We start from the raw sequence: 27,494 nt of genomic DNA, 5'->3' as shown, positions 1-27,494 counted from the left end.
TTATTAAGCGTCTGGCATTGTGTGAAACGCTTTACCTGTACTACCCCAGTACATCTCCAAGTCCATATTAGTATCTCTACTTCCAAAAAATGGACTTTGAAATTCAGAGAGATTTTGTTGACTAGTCCAAAGATACACAGCAACTTAGTGCAAGAGCTGAATTTCAAATGAAAATGTTTCTTTCTAGGTTACCTGATCGTTAAAAAATTACAAGACATTCTACCATTAGTGCTTGAAATCATTAATCGTTTATACACAATGGAAATGAGATGATACAAATCACAGAAAACTCATGAAATTATAACGACCTACATCTAACCAATGTAGCCAGTATTAGCAAACTTTATGAAATGTAAGAGAGTTGCTTTCTTTCTCCCTTGCTCCTCTACAGGAGGTACAGAGAAATATGCCTCCCGTTGCCCCCTCCCAACAAAGGTCACCAAGGTGGGTTCTGTTTGCGGGGTGCTAGCATCCCAATAAAACCCAGCAGCATGCGTGCAGTAAAAGAGAAAAGAGAGCAGTGTTTCCCTAAGCCTTTGATTCCTAGAGGGAAATGCCATGGGCGAGAGAAGGGAGGCGATGGCCAGCTCAGGTTGGCAAGGCTGGCTCACATTCCCCTTGCACGTACCCTGTTCGTGAAATCCTTATCCTGCTGTCTACAAGTGAGTAAAGGCAGGAAAAAAACAGCTTAAAATGGAAAAAATGGGAAGTTTCAGACTCTGTCCTCTGAAGGTTGGTGTATAGATACCCTCTCACACTGAATTTTTTTTGTAAGTAAAATTTGAGTTTGATTATTTCACTGGAATGTTCCAGCTAATTCTTAAAGAGGTAGTCATGATCTTCTAACAAGTCTTTCCCATATGTTATTAGGATAGTGATTTATAATTCAGGTTTTGAAATATTCTCTAATATCTACAACTATTTCAAAAGATGCCATAAAGTTTTGAAAAAATCCCCAAGGAAAAAATATCAAAACATCCCTAGAGGGCTGCTAAAATAATCTTCAAATTTTCTTTTTCCAGAATCCCACCATGCCAAACTACAAACTCACTTATTTTAATATGAGGGGGAGAGCGGAAATTATTCGATATATATTTGCATATTTGGGCATAAAGTATGAAGACCACAGAATAGAACAAGCTGATTGGCCTGAAGTCAAATCAAGTAAGTGGCACAAATAGTTCATGAAAATGTAGGGAAAATATATTTCCAGAACTTTCTGTGTTTCCTCAGGGAAATGAAAAAAAAGAAAGGTTTTAATTTTTTTATTTATTGATTAAAAAAATTTTTAATGCTTATTTATTTTTGAGAGAGAGACAGAGCACAAGTGGGGTAGAGGCAGAGAGAGAGGGAGACACAGAATCCGAAGCAGGCTCCAGGCTCAGAGCTGCCAGCACAGAACCTGATGCAGGGCTTGAACTCATGAACCACGAGATCATGACCTGAGCTGAAGCCGGACACTTGACTGAGCCACCCAGGTGTCCCATTTATTATTATTTTTTTAAATAGAGGTTTTTAAATCTGATTTAGCTTTACATTGAGAAGCTAGGTGGCCCCCAAAATTTTCTATTCAAGGTGAAAACACAAACCTCATAGAAAGAATATATAAACAATACAAAGCTGTGTCAGGAGAGCTGAAATGGGGAATACCAAAGTCATTATTCTTGACAATTGGAATTGGATGGGCTCACGGCAGATACCTATAATGTTTTGACAAGGGATCAGATATGCTGCTCTAACAGAAAACCGACCTCAAAATCGCTTAGATGACAAGGAAATTAGTTGTCTCAGATAACCAAAAATCAGAAATAGGACAGGTTTCAAGAGATGACTTTCTTCTGTGTGTTTGTGGCATCATGGAACAAGTAACAATAAGGTTACTGCGGTTCCAGCCCCACAGCCTTGAACAGGAATGTCGAGAGATATGTGAGAGAGAGAAAGAGCACTCCTTCCATAAATGTTGAGTGAAGAAAATCTTTCCCAGAAGACGTTGGCAAACTTGTCATGTCTCACTGGCTCAAATTGGGTTATGTGTCTGCGTGTGAACCGACAAAGCAGATAAGAAGTACCTTGAACCACCTAGTCTACCTCTGAAGTTGGGGGTGGAATCTATTTTCATGCAGCATGTGACTATTCAAAAGAAGGATGGATATGTGAGCAAAACTAGGATGTTTGAAGAAAGAGCAAATTGACGAATTGGGCAGGTAACCAAATGAAAACATGCTACTTAGCACTCAGGACAAAGGGGAAGAATTAGAAATATTATTACATTAAAAAGTGTGTGGCTCCCAGTAAATTGTGAGTCATCCCCTAGGTGCTTTTTTTTTTTTCTGAATGAAGAAAAAAATAGATGAGCTAATTCTTTTGTTCATGAAATCCACCTAGAAATACTAACTAAATATTAGTTGTATGGAGGCGCCTGGGTGGCGCACTCGGTTGAGCGTCCGACTTCAGCCAGGTCACGATCTCGCGGTCCGTGAGTTCGAGCCCCGCGTCGGGCTCTGGGCTGATGGCTCGGAGCCTGGAGCCTGCTTCCGATTCTGTGTCTCCCTCTCTCTCTGCCCCTCCCCCGTTCATGCTCTGTCTCTCTCTGTCCCAAAAATAAAATAAAACGTTGAAAAAAAAATTAAAAAAAAAATATTAGTTGTATGGTTAAAATTCACATTTTTGTGATGAAGTTATTACAAATTTGCATAAAGATGAAGTTGAAGAAAACAACTACTGGGTATTGGAAGACTATCGGGCACCTGGAAGGTACTCCCCAGACTCATTTCATTTAATTTCTCCAGCCTGCCTTCATGGGATGTATTATTGTTTCTATTTTATAGCTGGGATAGCTATAGCACACAGAATTTATGTAATCTACATTCACAGTCCTAGCAGGGTAGAATTGTTTTTCAAACACAGGTCAATTTCATACAGTGGCCCAAGTTATTTGCACTAGATGCCAATAACTGCAGCCACTCTGGAAAACAATGTGGAGGTTCCTCAAAAAATTAAAAGTAGAACTACGCTACGACCCAGCAATAGCACTACTAGGAATTTATCCAAAGGATATAGGATGTTGATTCATAGGGGCACAAGTACCCCAATGTTTATTGCAGCATTATCGACAATAGCCAAAGTATGGAAAGAGCCCAAATGTCAGTCAACTGATGAATGGATAAAGAAGATGTGGTTTATGTATACAATGGGATACTAGTCAGCAATGAAAAAGAATGAAATCTTGCCATTTGCAACAACGTGGATGGAACAGGAGGGTATTATGCTAAGTGAAATAAATCAGTCAGAGAAAGACAGATATCATATGATTTCACTCATGTGTGGAATTTGAGAAACTTAACAGAAGACCATGGGGGAAGGGAAGGAAAAAAAGTAGTTACAGAGAGGAAGGCAAACCATGAGAGACTCTTTTTTTTTTAAATTTTTTTTAACGTTTATTTATTTTTGAGAGAGGGAGACAGAGCATGAACAGGGGAGGGGCAGAAAGAGAGGGAGACACAGAATCTGAAACGGAGTCCAGGCTCTGAGCTGTCAGCACAGAGCCTGACGCGGGGCTCAAACTCACAGACCGCAAGATCATGACCTGGGCCGAAGTCGGACGTTTAACCGACCAAGCCACCCAGGTGCCCGAGAGACTCTTAAATACAGAGAACAAACTGAGGGTTGATGGGGGTGGGGGAGAAAGGAAAATGGGTGATGGGCACTGAGGAGGGCACTTGTTGGGATGAGCACTGGGTGTTGTATGTAAGTGATGAATCATGGGAATCTACCTCAGAAACCAAGGACACACTGTATGCTCTGTATGCTAGCTAACTTGACAATAAATTATATTAAAATAAATATGTAAATAAATAAAACCACCAACACCAGGATAACTGGCATATTAACAATACATATCACCACATGCCTTTTAAAAACATGAGTTCTTTAACACTCATTGCCCCTGTAATCACTCTTTTTCTTATCAGAGAACTCTTCCTTGGAGGGCTTGAATATTTCATTTCCTTTTATCATGAAACTTTCTCATAGATATCCAAACTCTCCCCCTGCCATCAGAATTTGTACATGGGATTTTTAACTCTGTGGACATGAAATAGGTGAAATTAAATTTTATTCATTAATGAAGTCAAGATGGATAGCAAGTTGCACAGACATTACATATAACAAATGCTGCCTTTTAGTTTTTAGATATAAGTTCTGTGAGTGCCTCATACCCTCTTCTACCTTGACTTTCCATTATGTTATTAAAAATGGAATTGCTACATTTTCTTAATATTTTCACAGATTCTTAGAGTTGAAAGGAATTTTAAAGTTCATGGTGGTTAGGATACATATATATATATATATTCATAGTTTCAGATGCTTTAACAGACACCCAACACAAAAATGGCCTCAAGAGAATAGAAATTCATTTCTTTTGCATAAAAGCCCAAGCTGGTATAGTGGTGCTGCTCCATGAACTTGTCACAGATTAGGCTCCTTATTTTCTGTTGATCTGCCACCCCTTGTTGATTGTTTAATTTATATAGTTAAGATAGCTCCCCCTCCTTCCACATTTCAGCTCACAGGAAGTGTAAGAGGGAAAGGGGCACATCTCTTTCTTTCAACAGCATGACCAGAAAGTTTTACATTTCACTTCTGCTTGTAGCCCCTTGGTAAGAACTTATTCATGTGGTCATACATTACTACAGGGGAAGCTGGGAAATGCTGACGTTATTGTGGATAATCACTTGCTCAGCTAAAAATCCAGGATTTTATAGCTTTGAGAAAAAAGGCAAGAGCAGATTTGAAAAGCAGTTTATTACATATTTTAGCTAGCCTCATCTCCCATCTGACTTAGGAATGCTCGCTGGTGTTTGAAATCTTCTATGACCTGCCCTCTGTGATAACCTAGAATATCATTGGGTATTTCCATTAAGAAGTTCTCCCAAGTCAAACCTGGTAAACTGCGCACAGGTGTTGACATTTTTTTTCTCTTTAAATAACATTGAGGTACTTCTTAAAAAAATAAAAAGTCAAAGCCCTACAAGGACAAAGAAATCAAGCTTGAATATAATAGCACAAAATTCTCAAAGCTGGAAAACAGGTCCAAGAATGGTAAGATGATGGGGCATCTAGGTGGCTCGGTCAGTTAAGTGACCAACTCTTGATCTCAGCTCATGTCATGATCTCACGGTTTGTGAGTTCACCCCCGTGTCAGGCTCTGCACTGACGGCTTGGAGGCTGCTTGGGATTCTCTCTCTCTCTCTCTCTCTCTCTGCCCCTCCCCTGCTTGTTCTCTCTCTCCCTCTCTCTCTTTCTCTCTCTCTCTCTCTGTCTCAAAATCAATAAATAAACATTAACAAAAACAGAATGGTAAGGTGACTTAGTAGGCTACTGATGCTCAAATATAAGCCTAGAGGAGGAGGAGGCAAGCTGAATCACTCCAGGGATCCCCCCAAATTCTCAGGAATTGGAAGCAACCGAGAACTCTAAAAACCGAACTGACAGAGGATTGACTGGAAGAATGTGAGGCAGCAGCATGACCACAAGATCTTTTTCCCACCCTGGAAGAAGGATGGAGATTACTCTCAATCAAGGACGACCCAGAGGATTCTAGGACACCAGTCATGTCTGAGGACAAAATACTATAGGTAGGATTCAACGGAAATCTAGAAACTAAATAGTGAGACCCAAAGCCCTTATCCCCTGCTCTACAGTCGGAATGCTGCAACCAAATGAGTATCCCTCGGGCAGGAAATGTGAAGTGTTGTCTCCAGGGAAGCTGGTCAGCCCAAGAGAAATGTCTAGCAGACACTGAACGGGTGGGCATCTCAGTGACACGGCCCAGCCCAGTCTGTTTGTAAGCCCTCCCCATGTCCACTGAGGTTCCAATGAGCTTTTATTCCTTTCACTTATTTAAAACAGGAATGGCAAACCAAAATTTAATAGATATTTGTTAGAAGGCCTCTAATATGAAACAGACCTACACAAAGAAGTAGTGGGGGAAAAATCAACTGAGGGCATCAGGATGATATAGCAAGAAAAAAAATTCAAAAATAGAAAATCCTCAAAGAGAACAGATATTCTATACATTGTGAACAAATATGCTATAAAAAGGAATGTTCAGAGACAAAAAAGATGTTGAAACTAAAAATTTGATATAGACAAAACAAGTCAAATTGATAAAATGATAAAAAAAAGTAAGAACTCCTCCAGAAGGCACAGGAGGAAAAAGAAATAAAAAATGGAGAAAAAAGATTAGAAAAATTGAGACTCAAGTTGAAGATGTCTAATGTCTCAGTGAAATTCTGGGAAGAGAACAAAAAACAGAAAAGGAGGAAAACCTTTTTAATTTTTTTTAATGTTTATTTATTTTTGTTCTTTTTTAAAAAAATTTTAATGTTTATTTTTGAAGGAGGAAAACTTTTAAAAGCCTCTTCTTTACGCAAAATTAGATCTATCTCCTCATGGTTTTCATACATTGGCCTTGGACTTATCATTTTAATCTGTGGAGAATAGATTATTCCTTCTATCACATCCAATTATTTGAGGAAATTTAGTATCTTTAAGATCATAGAGAAAAAAAGACATTGCTGGGTAGTCAGTTCAATGATAATACTCTGAGTGCAGATAAAGCTCACTGGCTGAGTTCAGAACTGAGTCCCAGCTAACTCATACATCTGTTCCTCTAGATATCAACTTTTAGAACTTCCTTGCTTGTTTCTCTGATCATCATTGTGAATTTCAGTCCAAACTTTCTAGCCCTGACTCTACTTCTTGATTTATATGCTGCTTCCCATGGGTTATATGAGGTGGGGGTCCAAGGGACAACTCTCTTCTCTTCCTGGAGGGTTCCATTTATGTCCCCTAGTTTGGATTTCCTCACTACTGAAGAAGGACAAGCTACTGTTAGATTATGTCCACCATTTAATGCATGGTGCCTGTGGGGAAACACAATGTTCCAGGCATTAGAAGAGCACAGAGCACAATGGGACCACCACTCTTAGCATAAGTCCGAGATACTCTCCAAGGACATTTTACCAAGATCACAGTGCTTACTTTGGCAGCCATATCACACAGCCTTATACTCAGCATCACTAAATTCCTTAAAGCTTTTTGACAGATGCTCCTGATTAGTTACATCTCCAACAACCCCAAAGTTATTTTTTTTCTGGAACCAAATGAAGGCCTTGGCACTTCTTAAATTTCTTTATTCCCACTGTTGGCAATTATCACGAGCTTGGCTCAAATGCTGCCAGTAGCTGAAAGCCTACCATCTCGCAGGAAAACACATTCCATCATCAATAGTTCCAATGCTAAAAAATTATGCTTCATTTTGAGTTAATATCTGCCCTTTTTAAATTACTTTTTAGTTCCAGTTCTGCGTTTTAGAGATAGTCAGGATAAGTACAATTTTTCATCCTTTTGATTGCTGTGCCATATATGAAGGTGGCCATTAGGTTACACTTCGTTTGTTTTGTTCTCCCCAGTGAAGAGTGCCAAGTTTTTCAGCCAATCCTTATAAAAAGTGGTTTTCAGACCCTTCTCTAACTTGGCTACTGTCCTCTGGGTTTGCTCTGATTTTTAATGTATTTCACAAAATATAGCTCTTAGAACTAGCAAAACAGCTGAGCAAAGTTTCCAACTGAACTCAGTTTGAGCCTCTACCAAGTAGGTGAGCTGGACTCTTGACACAACCTCTCTTCACCTCATCTCCTCATTTATAAAATGAGATAATACCTACTTCACAAGATTGTTGTAAGTACCAGAGGACCTAATGGGTACATGAAATATTTAGCACACTGCCTAGCATAAAGGGGGCAGCCCTCTAAATGTTAAGCATGTTAATTTCTAATCACATACTTTGCTCCGAATAAGGCATCGCGATTTGTGTCAGCTTTATTTGGGACTTTGTTTAGCTCACTGCAGTATCTCAGGCACCTAGAATTGTACTTAGCACACTCCTTAGGTAAGTACTCAAGGATGTTTTTATTCCTGATGTGAACTGTAATCCATCTTGTACTTATTTAATGTGCATATGGAAGACACTTGAAGGCTGATTCTAGGTTGATTCTAGTTGCATTAGGGTCATGGGATTATGAGTGGCACTTTATTCTTTCCTCCCTTTCCAAAATAATGATATTTCCCAAACTAAGGCACTGGTTGGGAATATTGTGATCAATACATGTGACAAAATATAATGCAGCCATTAAAAAGGGATGTTTCAGGGCGCCTGGGTGGCACTGTGCTCTCTCTATCAAAAATAACCATTAAAAACAATTTTTTTTAATTTTTTTTAACGTTTATTTATTTTTGAGACAGACAGAGAGAGAGACAGAGCATGAACGGGGGAGGAGCAGAGAGAGAGGGAGACACAGAATCGGAAGCAGGCTCCAGGCTCTGAGCCATCAGCCCAGAGCCCGACGCGGGGCTCGAACTCACGGACCGCGAGATCGCGAGATCATGACCTGAGCTGAAGTCGGACGCTTAACCGACTGAGCCACCCAGGTGCCCCAAAAACAATTTTTTTAAAAAAGCTGATGTGTCATTGATTTGGAAAGATTTCAAAAAGAGGTTATCAAATAAAAAAAGTGGTTTATAAATACATTATGATGTTGTTTTTAAATACATATGAGTAAGCAATTAAAATACTCAAATAGCTGTAATTATATGGTAGTTATTATTTATCTACAACTTAGAATTTTTGTATAAAAACATATTTCTTTCTGACAAAACATAATAGATTGAGATAAAACAAAGTAGGATCTACAGATAAAATAACACATCTGCTAGGAGTCTGCCCTAATATTTGTACAAATTGCTTACTTACTACCTTACTATATACTTCACATAGTCTCTCATCAAAATTGGCTAAATTTCTTACCATAACTCGATAGGTAAATCAAACTCTCCATTTCCTTAGATTATGGTTTTATTTTTTTTTCAACGTTTATTTATTTTTGCGACAGAGAGAGACAGAGCATGAACGGGGGAGGGGCAGAGAGAGAGGGAGACACAGAATCGGAAACAGGCTCCAGGCTCTGAGCCATCAGCCCAGAGCCTGACGCGGGGCTCGAACTCCCGGACCGCGAGATCGTGACCTGGCTGAAGTCGGACGCTTAACCGACTGCGCCACCCAGGCGCCCCATAGATTATGGTTTTAAAGAATAACTCACGTTATTGCTCACGGAAGCCACAAAAATTAATGAAGCTTTAAAAGAAAGGTTTTTGAAAAGATAAGTAATGTTATGTAATATATGAGGTAATACACAGGTTAATATGTAGTGTCACTGTAAACCTGGGTTTTCGACCTGCTGCGGCCACTAACTCTGTAGTAGGTCTTCTGACAACTTAAAAAAAAAAAAAATCTTATCAAGGGGCGCCTGGGTGGTTCGGTCAGTTGAGCTTCCAACTTCAGCTCAGGTCATGATCTCACGGTTTGTGGGTTCGAGCCCTGCGTGGGGCTCTGTGCCAACAGCTCAGAGTCTGGAGCCTGCTTCTGATTCTGTGTCTCCCTCTCTCGTTGCCCCTCCCCCATTGATGCTCGGTCTCTGTCTCTCTCTCCTTCAAAAGTAAACATTAAGAATTTTTTTTAAATAAAAATATAAAACTTATGAAGATTCTGGTGATTACTGTCCCTTTTAGAATAAATATTCAAACATTTTATAACTTTCAAATCATGATTTATTTCTGTAATTATCAGTAAAAATGGAAGAATTATTACTGATTTTGGTACGGAAGTTGATTTTTTTTTTACTGTTGCTTCTTTTATTTTAAGCTCTTCCATTCGGTAAAATACCCATTTTGGAAGTCGATGGACTTAACCTTCACCAGAGCCTAGCAATAGCAAGATACCTGACCAAAAACACAGGTAATATGTTTATTGTGTTGAAGAGTTTTGATAACCGAAAAAAAAAAATACAGGACATATATTTGCTACTCATTAAACAATTTTATTATTGAACATTATAGTGTAAAGAAGAATGAAACTAAATGCCAGAGAAGTATCAATGATAAAGCAGGTTATTTATTGTACGAGTTATTTATTGTAATATTAGTAAAAGACATGAAAGAAACAAACCTAATCAGCAGAGGCTAGACAGTGGTGCTTCTATGTAGCTGAAAAAGGAGCAAAGATGCCCTTAACAAACTTGTGAGGAAAGATCTGTAGGATATATGGGGGATGCTTATATTGAGTGGGATATATAGATTTATTTTCATAAAGAAATAATAGAAGAATACCAACCCCCGCCCCCCCTTCCGAACGGAATGGTAGGTAAGGGAGCACAATGAGAGGATGGGAGTGGGGGTGGAAGTTAGTCTTCATTGGATACAGTTTTATATTTTGAATTTTTGAACTATAAGAATATATTGCCTATTAAAAAATTAACATTTTAATATAGTCAATCAAATCCAGTGTATTTCTGGGCTTAAAATGGTCTTATTTTATAGATCTGGCTGGAAAAACAGAACTGGAACAATGTCAAGCTGATGCGATTGTGGACACATTGGATGATTTCATGTCACGTTTTCCTTGGGCAGAGAAAAAACAAGATATAAAAGTAATGTGATCAGTTCGTTGTTACTATTAATCATATCCACTTGCCAGGCATTAGGTGGCTTGCTTTAAAATCGCCTTTCTATCAAAGTAAGACATACCTATAGTTTTAAAATATCAAGTTACATTAACAAATTTAAAACAAAGTACAGCGATTTCCTGCTTTACCTCTTCACATTAACCCCTCCTCAGACATAACCCTCGTTTAGCTAGTTCTTTAAGACAAGTACATATGGCTTTCTTTGATTCACTAATTTTAGATCATTTCTCTGGACTTATTACTATGGTAATAAGAATTTATCTCTTATGTAATCATCACCTCTGCTTCCCTTCTTCCCAGTTTTAATGATATTAAAATGTTTTGTTCAAATTGATATTTGGTTGTTACGTTAGTATTCCTAGGCAAATATTATACAGAACTGTGAATTGTACTATATTTTATTTCCTTTCTCACTTTACCTCCTCGAAGTTACTAATTGCCTTTCCTTCATTTGCCTAATTGCTTTTACACTTACTACTAAACCTTCCCACACCATCCAGTAGCCTGCCAATACGATTTTCCACAAGGTCAATGATACCAGATAATCTATTATGTCCCCTATTTTCTTGGAGATACCTGGCCGAGATCCTCTCTCTTTTGCTGAACTGTCTAGGTTTCTGCACATCTGTCTTCACCAGACTTCCCTTCACTGTCATCCCAGGGATGTCTTTCTCCTGAGTGGAGTCCTATTGTTTCCTGAATGCCATCTCTGTCTTTTACTTACTTCTTTATTTGGGGTGCATCCTCCAGGATTCCAAAAGTTAAAATGAAGGCTTGATGACAAGAGGTGTGATGATGACAGACAGCATGGATATGTCTGTCTTGTGTGCCACACTGCTTCAGTCTGGTTTGGTCACCCTAAACACCTGGTGCACAGTTGTCATCCTGAAATCTTTATTACTCTAATTTTCCTCTTTTTTTGGTCTCTGTCTTTCCCCACAAGCCAGACCACCCTTTATAATCCATGATAAAGAATAGGAATATTAAAAAGTTTACCCAAAGCCCTCGGCATGTGGACAGGGTTCGTTGATTTTGAGCATCACCAGGCCATTTGCAGAGTATTTCCCCATAGCACTATCTTTAGGGACTAGAAAGAGTCCCAAGAGAGGACTTCCAGTCTTTTGCCTGGAAATAAAGTTGTGGCTGCCAGTGTTCTGGGAAACAATCAGCAAAGAGAGGGCTAAGAATCTCAGAACTTAGAGTTCAGTGTGCATATATTCATTTAATCTCCTATTTTGAATACATTATGAATGACAACTCCCAACCCACAAACCATCTATTTCACCCTCTCGAGCCTTCTGCTAACGATGGGGCAGAGGCACGTGTCAAGTGTAAAATGAAGGAGGAAATCTCATGCTAAAATGACATCTTCCACAGCTTTCCACCAGTCCTCACATTATCCTCTCTCTTACCCCCTTACCCCCAATTCTCGATATATCTTGCCTCTTCCTGAACCATTTGAGGGTGTTATGAGATAGATATTAAAGTTTTCAGCTTTACCTTTGCAGATACCATTCAACCATTTTCTTTACGGCTTCAAATTTTGTTTTGTCTTGTCTCCTGTTTTCCACCTCTTTGTGGGCTCTGTCTTTTCAAAAATACGTATTTACTGTGGTTTTGGATGAAAAATATGTATGTGTGTCACATCCATCATCTTTATCCAGAATTCTAAATAGACCTTGCTGGTTATTCTCCATTACAGCCCCCTAGTGGTGTCCTGTAGGGCCTCATTACAATCGTATTTTAAAATATATTTACTTGTTTGTCTCCTCCAGTAGAGCACCCATGAGGGTAGTAATTATGTCCGTGCTACTCACTCATGTCCCCACACCTAGCACTGCACCTCTCACTTAGCAGGCACTACATATGTGATGCGTGAGAGACAGCAAGAGCTGAACTTCTCAAACACCACGTGCGGGTGTGGCTCCAGCCCCTTCACACACGTGGTCTCAGCCAGTCCCCCCAATCCACCCGTGAGATAAGTGCTTTCTATCACCATGCTCACTCTGCACATGAAGACACTAAGAGATAGAGTGGTTATGGAGTTGCCTCATCACCTGTGCATTCTTTCTTTTAAATTAGTGACTAACACCCAGGTCCTCCCTTAGGGAGAAACTATGATGTTCATTTTTCCAGATGGAGAAACTGAGGTTCATGTAGCATAAGTAACTTGTATATGGTTATTTAGCTAGTAAGTAGTACACAAGGAATTCAAATCCCAGCCACTCAGACTCAGACTCCATGTTCTCAACCACTGGTTTTAATGCCAGCAGCTGGTCACTATGTATGTCTTATCGCTTATGGTCTGTATCCAAAAGTTACAGCATGAAATGACAGTCTTATCAATTTGCTTAAACATATTTATGCTAAATACAACTTACTTAACTAGGAACTTTTGATTTCAATAGAGATATTTGGAACATCAAAGTATTCACATTTCCTGATTCCTTGACTTGAATGTAATGGCTGCCTAACCAGCACAAAGTTTAAAATAAAAGCTCAGCTTTGATTCATAGCAATTACCTTCAGGCTCTGGAATCACACTGCCAGGCTTGAATTCTGATTCCCTTCTTAACTAGTTGTCACATAACTGCCTATCAATAGTTCAAATTCTTTGTCTGTAAAGTAGGGATACCACAGAATCTACTTTGAAGTGTGTTGGCAGGATTAATGAAAAGTTAGCATGAGTACCTATGACAAGGTAGCAATGTTTTGAGAAATATTAGATACTATAATTATTCTATGATATATAATTAATAGTGCTTATATAGTTCATTGCTCATTGTTTTTCCTTTTGTCAGACATGGCCATCTATATTTAACACATCCTTATAAGTGCAGAGACAAAGTAGATACATAATATCCAATTTAGAGAAATGTATCTAAAACTTTTCCTTCGATGTGCTAAAGACCCCACTGATTGGCAATCTATCAATCAATGGGCTTGTTCTTCTCTATTTCTCTATTTTGTACTTTTCTGTGGCCGAGGCTCCATAATAGAAGCTAACTCCCAGAGGAAAATATTCTTTGGATGTTTATGATTAGAGTAACCTACCTTTGTATTAGAATAACCATGCTCTTACATACCTTCTAGCTAAAAAAAAAAAACAAAATTCACAGGACATAATCCAAGTTTATAAATAAATCATATGAAAGGAGGACATGTTACAGAAATATTGCAATTGGCTACATACCATCTGATTAATAAGCAGGATCTGGCTAGTATATAATGAACAGGCAAAAGTGGCAGTATATTCCATTGCCTAGTCTCCCGGCAGTAGGTTGCACTGCTGCCACCTTGTGGTCAGGTACCATTTTCAAGAGCAGAATATTGATACAGTGAAGATGGACGGACAGTGAAAATAGCCCTCTTACTGTATGAGCCCTAAAGATCTATCAAACACACATAATTATAAATGTTACAGTATTGGTTGCTAAAAAATTCCACTTCCAACTTTTAAAAAATTAACTTTATAAGGCAAAATATGTTTCTGGACATTAGTCACCCTGAGAATCCTCGAATTTACCACTTGTGTTTCCCTGGTTATTCAACATATCTGTTTCAGTTTCCCCCTAAAGAATGGGAACGGGAAGATGAAAGATGAGCAGGGTTGAAGGAATGCCAGTGGCCCATTTCCAATACTAAATGATTGAGGAAGTGTGGATTTAAAGATAAATGCTTTGGAGAAATAGAATTCCTCTAAAAGTCATCTGATAGAATACTATAGCAATCAGTTCTCAGGTTCAAAAACCTCCTGACTTACAATGCTCTGGAGGAAGAAGGAAATTTCTGAGTCTACCGAGTGGCTATCTAGGGTTTATCAGGAAATACATTTTTAAAAGTACACATCTGGAAAAAAGGATGTGTAATGAAATTTCATCTTCTTTGTGTTATTTTAGCGAGTATTCTTCAAAATGATTCTTAAATACTAATAATTATGCTGGTTATAATTTACATGTCATTCGAGGAGATGAATCACTGAGATGATTCACCAAACATATAAAGAGAACCTGCAATAAAAGGTTCTTTTAGTGCAGAGAAAAGATTTTTATTTGGCATTGCATATGCACAAGCATCAGTGTACCTGACCTTAAGTTGTGGCAAATGCACATTAGAAGAAGGAACAAAATTATGTAGATGAGAATACAAAAGTTTTGGAAACCTGTCCAGCAGCTACCTCCTGTTCCATTTGACTCCTTCCCATTTCTAGCTATTCTAGGAGAGTCAAGTTGGCCATTATTCCTTTCCAACTGATGCTGAGCTGGGCTGGGCTCTGGGAAGTGCCACATAGATCTGGGTCCATTACTTCTCAGCTTGCACATGATGTGTAAGAGGCAGAACTCACACTGTTTTATTGTAAACTATGAACATATTAACCATAGAGAGAGAAACTTATGAATGAAGGTAGCATAGAACAGTGGAAAAAATAAAAAGGCAAAATAATGACAAACTTCCCATGTTTCATTTATAAAATCTGGCCAATGTATGTAAATATGTAATGATGCTTTTGCAAACTGTGCTCTACAAACCTAAGGCATTATGTTACAGTAATCTCTATTACCTAGCAGTTATAATAATAACAAAGGAATCGGCAAGTTGGTGAGGGAGTTAATCCACTACCTGACCTGTCTTAATAAAGGCTGGATTTTATTATACATCATTTATCATTATTAGCAAATAACACATGTACACACATATTTTATAATATTTTTGAGATTGGCTTACATTTCATATCCAAGATACACACCAGACAGAATTTTCATATATAAACAAACACTTCTTACCAAGAAAGAGGCCATGGTCTCTTCTAAGAACATTTGGTTTGTAATGTTAGCTTACATAATATATCAAAAGAGTGCACCTAGATGATGGTTTTGTAGATGATATTCAAGGCAGACAAGGCTCATACTAAGGCACCATGTCAAGCCAACAAGAAAAAACGCATAAAAGCGTTTACTTCTGTTAAGTGCAATGGGGAAATAAAAGACTGCCAAACAAAAGGAACCTAGCCTTACAAACTAAAATTCATTTCTTTAGCCTCAGTTATGTCATTTCACTTCAAAAAGAGTGAGCCTAAGAAAAAAGATTAATTTTAAAAATGTAAAAACATAATGGAATCGTTTTTTCTCAGTAAAAATTAAGATAAAAATCATGAAAAGTTTTTGTGGGTGAAATATTTAGTCATCATATACAAAGAAGCTGTAAGAACTGGTGACAGTTATTTTTTAATCCATGAGTAACAAAGGGATGACTAAGTATAAAGAATCAGACCCCAATCTCCGTGTCACACATTTGAAAACAGCAACCACCCCCACCAACAACACATAAGCTACTTCTCTTCCTTTCTCAACTCATACAGGAGGATAAATATGGAAAAATCTACTTCCTCTCCCAATCATATTATTTATTTTTCTTCCTATTATCCTTAAAGTGAGCTTTTTCTCTCTCTCCTAGGATCAGATGTTTAATGAGCTTCTTACATATGATGGACCTCATCTTCTGCAAGATTTGGACACATACTTAGGGGAAAAAGAGTGGCTCATTGGTAACTCTGTGAGTACCTTTTACATCATAAAAAAACGCAAGCACACTCACACCCAACCAAAAACTTACAAAGAGTCATTGAGAAAAAAAAAAGTTACCCATCGGGAGAGAGTAGGTTAGAGCGCAGGGATAAAAGCTAAACTTCTCTGAATGAATTTTTTTAGTGGACTTAACTTTGAAAGCATCAACTAAAATATTTTATATAATTATATAAAAACAACAAAAATATTTTAAAAAGCTAACACTGCAAAGTAAAAGCAAAGTGAAACAAATAAACCTGTGTCAAATTGATGCATGAAGTGTGTAAAGTACCTAAGTACTTTATTAGTGAGGTAGAACTGTTTTAAGAAATATCACAGTAAAACACAGTAATTTGACTATACATCTTATTATAAATATTCTCTCAGGACAAAAAATAGAAATTGTACACCGTTGTTAGTAGGGGCATACCTCGGAGATATTGTGGGATCGGTTCCGGACCACTGCAACAATGCGAATATCACAGCAAATGAATTTTTGGTTTCCCAGTATACAGTTATGTTTACACTGTACTGTAATCTGGTAAGCATGCAATGGTATTGTCTAAAACAAAACAAAACAATATACATATCTTAATTAAAAAATACTTTGTTGCGGGGCGCCTGGGTGGCTCAGTCCGTTAAACACCGGACTTCAGCTCAGGTCATGATCACATAGTTCGTGGGTTCGAGCTCTGTGTCGGGCTGTGTGCTGACAGCTCAGAGCCTGGAGCCTGCTTCAGATTCTGTCTCCGTCTCTCTCTGGCCCTCCCCCACTCACACTCTGTCTCTCTCAAAAATGAATAAACATTAAAAAATTTAAAAAAATACTTTGTTGCTAAAAAAACGTTAACCATCATCTGAGCTTTCAGCACATTGCAATCACTGATCACAGACACCATAATAATGAAAAAGCTTGCAATGTTGCAGGAGTTACCAAAATGTGACACAGACACACAAAGTGAGCAAATGCTCTTGGAAAAATAGTACAAAACATTTCCTCAACACAGGTTTGCCACAAACCTTTGTAAAAAACACAGTTTATGTGGGGCTCCTAGGTCTCAGTCGGTTAAGCGTCCAACTCTTGATTTTGGCTCAGGTCATGATCTCACAGTTCATGAATTCGAGCCCCATGCTGGGCTCTGCACTGACAGTGTGGAGCCTGCTTGGGATTCTCTCTCTGCCCCTCCCCCACTCACACAAATACACACACACACACACCCCTCTCTCTGTCTCTTAAATAATAAAAAAAACCCCTCAGTATCTGCAACATGCAATAAAGCAAAGTACAGTAAAGTGAGTGTTCTTGTAATTATATTGTTGGTGGTACTGGGTATAGTCATATTATTTTCTTCTAATATTAGTATATCATATTTTGGGGTTAAGCAATACAAAAATATGTAGATGTCACTGAGAACCAGGACCTTCAGTGTGGGAGAAAGAAGATAGAGATGTCAGATCCGTGAAGCTAAGTAAACATCCTATTCCTGAAAGTGAACTATATCTGAAGTCATGATGAACTTTATCTCAGGGTAAAGAAAAAAGCATGTTGTATCCCTTTTTCTGGACACAGTGACCAATCCAATTGTCCTGGGCACCTGCAGGACCCAGATTTTGGGTCTAAGTATTAAAGGATTTAATATTAAATATTAAAAGGAATGAGGGGTTCTTGGAGAAATAGCTCATTCTCAATTCGGGCAGGGAAACGTAAGAGACGAGCTGGGAATACCACATCACACCGGAAGCAAATGAATTATCAAAGACAACTGGGGTTGTGTCACAAGGACTCAAAAGTTAACTTGAAGAGGCTTCCAGTGGCCAAAGATGGGACAATTCAAGCTTCACTGAGAATATTACTGGCAGTGGATTGAAACAAATCAAAATGAAGACATGATGGCAACTACCACCACAACCAAACACAAACATGTACACGTAAACCCCCAAACCAAATAGAGCTTCATTGGTTACTTTTAGATGATGCGGAGTCAAATTATTGTTCTGAAAACGGTCTTTAAAAGGTTGGGGGGTTTGAATAAAGAATTTACCTTGCCTTTCCTATGCCAATTGCACCTCAAGATAACAAAAATCGATGGGCCAAGTTTGTTTTCACCAAAGTATTCCAGTTAGTAAGTAAAAAGGGGGATTAAAACAAACTGTTACCGTTTTCCAACCCCTGATGATTGGAATGGACCTAGGCATTGACTAATAATAATTGTTAATGTCACAAAAAGTGAGACAACGAGATATTACAGCCCCACTACTGACAGAGGAGCGCAGTGGCACCTATAAAGTACTATGGACAAAAACTCAGATCTAAATACGATTCAGGTACTGGGGTACGTTGGGGTCCTTCAAGGAGACTACATTCTAGGAGACAAGACACAGATTGCTTTTCGCAGCACTCTGGTGACTTAGTCTGGTCACAGTGTGTTGAATCCTTCTGGGTGACACAGAAGCAAGCTTGTCGCATCTTTATTCTCAACTTGCAACTCACCACATGCCTCTTCATTTCCTCCCATGGACTCCCCAGTAGACTTTCCTATAATGTTCCTCTCCCTGCCCTATTGAATGAACACTTTCTAAAGACTTAAAATGTGCTCCCCTTGTTTTCTCTTAAAGCTCTTCGGTAAACTACCTCCTGACCCCATCTCTTAGCACTCTCTCCCTTCCTCACAGTGTTCCACACACACTCGTGTTTTGTTTGTTCCTCAGACACAAATCTCACTTCCACCTAAGAGCCTTTACGCTTGCTGGCCCCTCAGCTTAGAATGCTTCATTTCCGGCATGTTTCCTGTCTGGATCCTATCATCATGTAAGCCTGGCTTAAATGTCACCTGCCAAAGGTCTTCCCTCCATGACCACCTGAAAGTCCTTCACTTTTTCTTCACTGTCCCTATCAGTTACCTGTTTGTCTTCCTGCTTCTTACATAAAAGCTGCATCCAGGAAAGGGCTTGCAGCACATTTTGCTTTCCAGCCCATCACAGCACCTAAACCTGCGCATCACACACAATAGGTACTCCATAAATATTTGTTGCCTGAACTCTGAATCCTCTAACCCATAAAACTCTCCTGGCTGACAGGGTTTTAGTATCCATGTTCGTAAAACACTAGAATTAGCATTATTAAATTCCATACAAAAAGAAAACTAAGGATAGTCCACATTTAAACTTCACCTTTTGACATTCATCTGGAGCGAAAGTAATGTCAGCCGGATTAATTTCTAGTCACAAAGGGGCAGGGCGGGGGAAGTGTACAAAGAAAAAGTGTACAAGGGTAGGACCAGGCTGCCATCACTCTAAGGGTTCCACTAATGCTCAGGTACCCATTATGTCTTTTGATGTGATGCAATATAATGTGTTAGTGAAAAATATTTGACTTGCAACTATGAACTCTCTAGGGATAACGTGCACTCTATCCCTTCTTACTCTGCAGAATAAAGGAACAAGGTCAACAACAGGACAAAATAATCACACAAATCCTGAAGATAGGACATTATTCAGGACTAGTGTGAACTCTTCAGTAAAAGGGAGTTAAGTGGCATAACCAGATGAAACGCATGTCCTGAAATGGGTCTGCTGTGTCCTGTAAGGGACGTTTTTGAAAGAGATGAAAAGTATTGATTGGGTATAAGATAAAGATGTATTGTCACAGAGAGGTGGAGAGTGAATCAAATTACAAGAATATGTACTGTAAAATCTCCTTTTGTGTTTTTCAGAAAGTTTTTATTTCTTTTGAGAGAGAAAGAGAGCGTGAACAGGGAGGGGCAGAGAGAGGGAGAGAGAACCATAGCAGGCTCTGCACTGTCAGCCCAGAGCCTGACAAGGAGCTAGAACTCAACAACCGTGAGATCATGGCCTGAGCTGAAACCAAGAATCGGACTCTTAACCCCACAGAGCCATGTAGGTGCCCCTGTAAGATCTCATTTTGGAAGGGGCACGCACACACAAATATCTTATACCCAGAGGTGTTAATATTAGCAACCTCTAGGTATTGGGAGTATAGTGTTATCTGTTATTTTCTATCATATACTCATTCCACTTTCATAGTAAAAGAGAACTTTAAATTAAAAAGAAACTTTTTGTTGTTGTTTATTTTTGATAGAGAAAGAGCAGAGAAGCAGGGTAAGGGCAGAGAGAGAGAGCGAGACAGAGAATCCGAAGTGGGCTCTGTGCTGACAGCAGAGAGCCTGATGCGGGACTCAAACTCATGAACCATGAGATCATGACCTGAGTTGAAGTCAGACACTTTAATTGACTGAGCCACCCAGGTGCCCCCAAAAGAAACTATTTTTGATTTAAGAAGTCATGCCTTTTATGTTCAAATGGCAATTTTTGTTTCAACTAGGTAACTTGGGCAGATTTCTACTGGGAAATTTGCAGCACCACACTTTTGGTCTTTAAACCTGACTTGCTGGATAACCATCCTAGATTGGTAACATTAAGGAAGAAAGTTCAAGCCATTCCTGCCATCGCTGACTGGATACAACGAAGGCCCCAAACCAAACTCTAGGTGACATGTGCTACCTCCAAGCTTTACTGTTCTTCACAGCATCGCTTCCATCAGATAAGCTACAGCAGCCATGTAACCCACACACTCCCTTCCCCAGCTCCATCAAGACTTTCACTCTTTCCATATTCTGCTTAAGCAAACAAACAAGGAAAAAAGAGCAGCGGGGGTGGGGGTGGGTGGAGAGCATTTAGTTTCCAGTATCCATTTTTTTTTTTTCTTTTCCCCAGAATAACTTCACATCATTTACAACTGAGAAAGAAGAGTTTACAATCCAGGCAGGGCTCACTTTGCATCAGTTTCAACAAGCATTGGATTTCAGTCACAATGGTTAAGTAACACATTTCCCAAACAAATGGGTTGGACTTCTGCTGTAATTGCATAAGGTATTAAGTTTGCTGCTAACTCTTCAGTCCACAAATCACTATGTAGGTAACAGATACGTCTCATGATTAACCACCTATCATATCACTGCTCTCAAAGTCTGTTAGTGACTGGTCACTGCACATCTGTTATTCATGTACAGACAGCAAAGGGTGTAGTTGCATTGCCTGCTTGGTTCTCAGTGATAAATTCACTCAAAGTTTTTAAAAAGTGGATAATTTATAAAGGGAGCTCAGCAACAAAGATGAAGTACAGTAAAGAAAGGAAGAGTGACAATGCTGGAGCCAAATTCAAATTGCACATAAATGGAAAGAGCGGTTACAAAACGGACAATAGAACTGAATGGGCGCCTCTTGGGTGACATATACATGGTAAATAAGTATATGAAAAGATGCTCAACATCATGTCACCAGGGAAAAGCAAATGAAAACAAGGAGATATCACTACCTACCTGTTAGAATGGCAAAAATTCAAAACACTGACAACACCAAACGCTGGCGAGGATGTAAAGCAAAATGAACTTTTATTCACTGACAGGAAGGCGAGATGGTAAAGACAACTTAGAATTTGAGTTTCTTACAAAACTAAACTTATTCTTACCATATGATACAGCCATTACACTTTTTGGTACTTTCCCAAAGGCGTTGAGAACATAGGTGCATGCAAAAACTTACTCATGGATGTTTGTGGCAGCTTTATTGGTAACTACCAAAACTTGGACGCAACCAAAATGCCCTTTGATAGTGAGTTGGATACATGAACCATGGCACAACCAAACAAGGGATTATTCAGCACTAAAAAGAAGTGAGCTATCAAGCCATGAAAAGACACGAAGAAAATCTAAGTAAAGTGCAGATTACTAAGTGAAAGAAGCCAATGTGAAAAGGCTACTGTATGATTCCAGCTATAGGACATTCTGATTCCAACTACAGGCAAAACTGTGGAGCCTGTGATGGTGCGGGGCTAAGGAGGAGGGAAGGTCGAAAAGATGGAATATAATTTTTAGACAGTAAAACTATTCTGTATACTATAATGAATTTGTTAAACTCACAGGATATATAAAACGGAGGGCAATCCCTGATGCAATAGACTTTGGGTGATTATCTTGTGTCAATGTAGGTTCACTGATTGTAACAAACGTACCACTCTGGAATGGGGGCATTGATGAAAGTGGGGGGGGGAGGGAAGGAGGAGGGATATATGGGAAATCTCTACTTACTGTTCAATTTTGCTGTGAACCTAAAGCTCACCTAGAAAATAAAGCCTATTAAAAAAGAAAAAAACAGCAGGCATAGTTTTCAGGACACTGAAAACGCAATAAAATTTTGGAAGGTGATACAAATTCAGAATTATAATTTGCCAAGGTATAAAAAGAATGCTCTCTTGTAATCATACAAGAAAGTATTATTACTATTCTTGATAACGTTTTTTACAAAAGTAACTTTATCAATGTTTCTTTTACTACTAAAATTAATTTTATTTTTTTCATTTACCTACACATTTATAACCAACGTTTTTAATGTGCTGAGAAAAAAGTTTTAAAGTCATAGAACAACGGTCTTCTCCAATGACTAAGATTATTTTGTACAATCTCAACTTGGCAGTCATTTTTATGGCCCCATGCTACCATGGAAAGCAAGAACCACCCATATAAACAAGTGATTTCTAAACAAGTTTTAGAAATCTTGCAAGGAAATATGGATTATCCCTCAGCCAATTTTAAACCATAACTATAGCACTGGAATATCATATTTCAGTTCAATTTACATGTTAATATTATTAATATTGGCTTGTCTAATCTTAGCATTATCATGTTATATATAGAAACAGACCAATGAAATAGATGGCCTTATACTTGAAATGCAGGACAGGGGAAGGAGAACATGGTTGAAAAGCCAGAAATGGGGAGAGACTGTAAGGGAATAAAAAGAAAAGGAATGTTCGGCCAAGTATGATCTTGTTTTAAGGTGCTTCTTTCATCACAACAATGTTCTATGAAATAGGAGAAAAGATGTTAAATGCTTTATACATATTAAGAATTATACATAAAAACAAAGTGCATTTCCCAAATAACTTGCTTCTTTGAATCACTTTTTTTTTTTAAAGCGTTATTTCTTTTGAGAGAGAGCACCCATGGGAGGGGCAGAGAGAGAGGAAGAGAGGGAGAATCCTAAGCAGGCTCTGCATGGTCAGTGTGGAGCCTGACGCAGGGCTTGAACCCACAAACCATGAGATCATCCGAAATCAAGACTCAAGACACTCAACTGGCTGAGCCACCCAGGTACCCTGGGTCACATTTTCTTATCACTAGTGGCTGTTAATAAATAATAACATGTTGGTTTTAAGTGAATCTCATTGCAAAGTACTCTATCCTCTTATCAAGGCAATCTAAAGAAAAAAATGATCTTTTGCAAAAGAATTTAAATTGATACTCTAGATAATGAAGGTAGTAACTTTTCTTCCCTTCCCTCTTATGCATGTTCGTTTTCTGCCATAAAATTACATTCTGACAAGCCTTAATTAAAATAGAATTTAGGAAAAAGTGAGAAAAGTGAGAAATACAATGCTTACCTAAAATTATAATAATTCAAAATAAGATAATCAATTTGTTTACACAAATCATAATTCAACTATAAAATGCAACCACAGCAGGTTTCATAAGTAAATATTTCAATCATAGCATCATCATTAACCTTTAGGTCACCATTTTTCACTGAAGGACATTCCATTATCCCATCCTGTCCCCAAGTTAAATGGCTCCTAGGTGAGTAAGTATGAGAGAATATGAATGAATCAAAGTTGCATACTATAATCAGACAAAAACACATTTTGGGAAGAAAAGAATCGTAAGAATCATTTCCTTAATTATGGACATTTAAGTGTCTGGCTCAGGGTCAAGTAAATGAAAACCAAATCTCCTGATACTCCAATCTAACCACTATACAGTAATACCAACAATCAGAAACAATAGTAATGTTGTGACAAAAATATCTCCTGGTATAAAGTTACATGTCTCTGGGTCAGGAATACAGTTATGAACACACATAAGGCATATGTTTCCTACCTCTTTGTAAGTTGCATTAAAAAAATAAAAGTTGCTTTGGTTGGTCAAGCTAATATTCCAATAACTATGGCTTCACATGCCCTTTACTGATAATGGATTATGATGTTCACTGACATCAGTCCAATGAACACACTGATGGGAATACATCCTAAGTAATAAATTTCAGTTTATTGAGAAACAGACAATATTAAGCACATATGATCTCATTTGTGCTCCATATTATATTTTTAAGGGTAAAGGGAGAGTTAGAAACTATTAAAAAGGGTGTGAAAATACAACTTATGTTCATGAATGCTTTTATTAAAGATATTATGGATTTAACAGCAAATGAAACAGCCGATCACTGAAGACATTAACACAGAAAACTTATGAGAAATCTATTTTGAGAGATTTTTAAAAGGTAGTATTTCCAACAATCTAAGTGATTTGGGTCCTGCGATGTAGGAGGTAGTAATAATATTTGCAGATTCCTTCTAGCCCCATTATACTAAAATATACTGAATATATTCATTGTACCTTCAAGATTGGGTAAACCTACTCAATCGTGAGTTTCAGAGTCTATAATATCTGAAGACTGCTTTGAGAGCTTCAATACTCTTCTAACTCCAAAGGACTATATTACCTTAGCATCTTAGCAAGTGAGGATGCCTCGAAAGTATAATCTCCAATAATTACCAAGTCTGTGATTTATAAATAAGTTTATTTATAATGATATTTACATAATAAAAACAAAACACATGAAACCCACAAGTTATACAAAGAAACTGATGTATAATAAAAACAGCAAGATAGACTGACAGGCAAAATTTTAAAGAAAGATTTAATAAAGAGTTAAATATCAAATAGACAACTTTACTTCTTCTAAATTTCACTTTGTCACCCACACTGAATTGGAATTGAACAATGGCTCTCTCTTCAGGAGGTCCTGTACTGGAAATTCTGGAAACTGATAAGTTATATTTTGAGAAGTGTTTAACGTTAATGACCTATTTCCATGCAGTACCTATCGCTGCCTTAATATGAAGTCACGTTCAGTCTGCTTTGAAGTGAAATAGCCTGCTAATCTGTTCTGCCAGGCTAGACAAATGTTACCCACATTTTGCTGATACGTGGAGACGTGGCAGGAATAAACTACTATTTAGAGAGTAAAGAGAACTGGAGCAGAAGTGACTGGGCAACAGTTTCAAGAGAAGCAAAAGCCAGGAGAGGGAAATCAATGAAAACATGCACAAGAATAGGCAGAGTAATAAGCACAATTAGTGCAGTTGGGAAATGAACAGAAGGAATTAATCCAAGGAGCAAGATAAGGGCTTCTTCAGTTACTATTCACTGGAAAACAACTTAGTGCCTAGCCAAACAAATTTGTTTTAACAGAAGTACTTGGAAGGACCTGGGGGTGTTAGTATATGGAATGCCACCTTTAAATTCAGGTTGAGTTCTTGTTGACAGTGGTGAACATCTGCTTCAAATAGCAATAAAATGAAAGCTATATAATCTATACAGCTGCATCCTTTAAACTAACAAAAAAAGAACTTCAAAGGAGACAAGAAAAACAAGACATAAGCATTGTCAAATAAGGCACATGTAAAAATCTACACACATTATCCAGTGAAAGACAATATATATATATTTGGAGGTAGAAATAATTACAAAAATACTGACATTTCTAAAGCATTAGCATATTTGTTACAAACAATCACCAACTAATCCCCATTCAGAAAACTGTTTTGTAAAATGATTATTCAACATCTTCAGGACTACATTATTTGTGGCTTTTTGTTTGAAATTTCACATGTGAGCATCTGGAGAATTCAGTTAGTGGCAAAAAAGTTGTCCATACTATGAGAAATGTAATATGGAAATTATAAAAAGTTATAAATGTTCATAAACCCCATGGTCATCATAATGTAAATGTCCTTGAGTGCACCAAGTTGATATTTCCTCATCAATTAGGAATTCACAATTCTTAACTTCACAGGCCCATTGACGTTTTTAGTAATGTGGCTATATCTGCTGGCATACTCCCTTCATCACCTGCAGGTCAGAAAGCAGCATTAAAAGTTTCATAAAAATATTTTATGAAATATATTTTCTCTGATTCTAACTTTGGTGAATGCCTAATTGTTTCTCAAGGCCCCGTTTGTCTCAGTGTCACTCCTTGTTTAAAAACCTTCGCAAAGCCCTATGTGTATCTAAGGCTACTTCCTCTGTGCTAACGTTCATGCCAGCACAGCCATCTATAGGCTAGGCTCTGATTTCACATAAGTAGTATCTAAAGATACACAGGTATTGATCTGGATGACATTCTATTCATACAGTACACAGTATTTTCTCCTCAGGTTATTTGGTGAAAACCTTCATGTAACAAACTGAAGAGTGGAAACAAAGACAACCAAACAGAATCATCCATCAACACCCTCATTTTCAGTACAAAGATACAATCACTGGCTTAGACTTAAAACTGGCACATCTAAACAAAATAGTGAATATGGCATACCAGCTGAAGAGTAAAGTGCCCATAACTATAAATAACCCTTTCCCAATGTTTTCCCCATATTAAATGAGACTCCAGTATCTAGACACTTACCCAGTTAGTATTCAGGATTTTCTACAGTGGGAAAACATCTTGTGTCAAGGTGGTGTAGAATCTAGTTATCCTTGATTAATTCAATGAGTCACTCAGACTGTTTTTAGATGAACTGATTTATTAGTTTATAGGGACAATGGTATAGCTGTTTTTAGATGAACTGATTAAAGTGACAATGGTATACAACTATTTGTAGATTTTTAGCAATGGATAATTTTAGAAATCAGATATGGCTAAAATGCAGCAAAACTAATCACTTTTCTCTGTCACACATACACACTCTAGTTATAATCTAAAATTACGAGAGCACTTTTACCTACTCTTCTCCTTTTAGTAAAAAACATGTGCACAGAAAAACTATTCCGTAAACTATCAGGGAGCTCACTGACACCCTTGCTTTGAAACGCATCCACAGACTTAACAATAGCCCATGAAATCTAAATTGAAACTGGTCCCAAATTAAGTGAGCCAAGTAAATAATCAGATCCAGAAGACAGTAAGACAACAAAGTTATAAACATGTAAGACAACAAGACTGTAGAAAATTCAGTATTCTAGGAATTCAGGAAGAGGTAGAAAAAAGCAAAGGGTGAGGAAACTCTTCTAAATTTGAAGATACTAATGATACAATGCAATAAAATACAATGTACGAACTTTGGATCCTTTTTTTTTTTTTTTTTAAAGCCTGTAAGAGACTTTAAGGGGATAATTGGGAAAAATCCAGATATGGGCAATATATGATAATATTTGGAAATTACTGTTAATTTTTTTGGATGTATAATGGTACTGTGGCAACTGAGAGGAAATGC

At 37.9% G+C, this 27,494-nt stretch overlaps 2 protein-coding genes across 6 annotated transcripts in view; one reads left to right on the top strand and one right to left on the bottom strand.

The window, feature by feature from the left end:
• The first annotated feature begins 1,031 nt into the window (after positions 1-1,031).
• Positions 1,032-20,654, top strand: HPGDS (hematopoietic prostaglandin D synthase). Its single transcript, XM_047091560.1, has 5 exons — positions 1,032-1,164; positions 9,764-9,856; positions 10,438-10,547; positions 16,038-16,136; positions 20,490-20,654. Exons 1-5 carry the CDS (start codon positions 1,032-1,034, stop codon positions 20,652-20,654), a joined length of 600 nt encoding a protein of 199 aa, XP_046947516.1.
• A 4,128-nt stretch (positions 20,655-24,782) lies between these two features.
• SMARCAD1 (SWI/SNF-related, matrix-associated actin-dependent regulator of chromatin, subfamily a, containing DEAD/H box 1) overlaps positions 24,783-27,494 on the bottom strand; it is a 78,817-nt gene continuing 76,105 nt past the window's right edge. For all 5 annotated transcript variants that reach the window (XM_047091328.1, XM_047091330.1, XM_047091331.1 and 2 more), the window contains exon 24: positions 24,783-26,133. In XM_047091328.1, the coding sequence (XP_046947284.1) occupies positions 26,072-26,133 (62 nt within the window). In that variant the 3' untranslated portion in view covers positions 24,783-26,071. The remainder of the gene's footprint in view (positions 26,134-27,494) is intronic.

Source organism: Lynx rufus, unplaced genomic scaffold, assembly GCF_022079265.1.
Source record: "Lynx rufus isolate CCGP_SWC_20201006 ecotype Redwood Valley unplaced genomic scaffold, mLynRuf1.p SCAF_3, whole genome shotgun sequence".
NCBI classification, from domain to species: Eukaryota; Metazoa; Chordata; class Mammalia; order Carnivora; family Felidae; genus Lynx; species Lynx rufus.
Note: the sequence above shows the minus strand (reverse complement) of the source record. Positions and strands in the feature narration are given on the sequence as shown.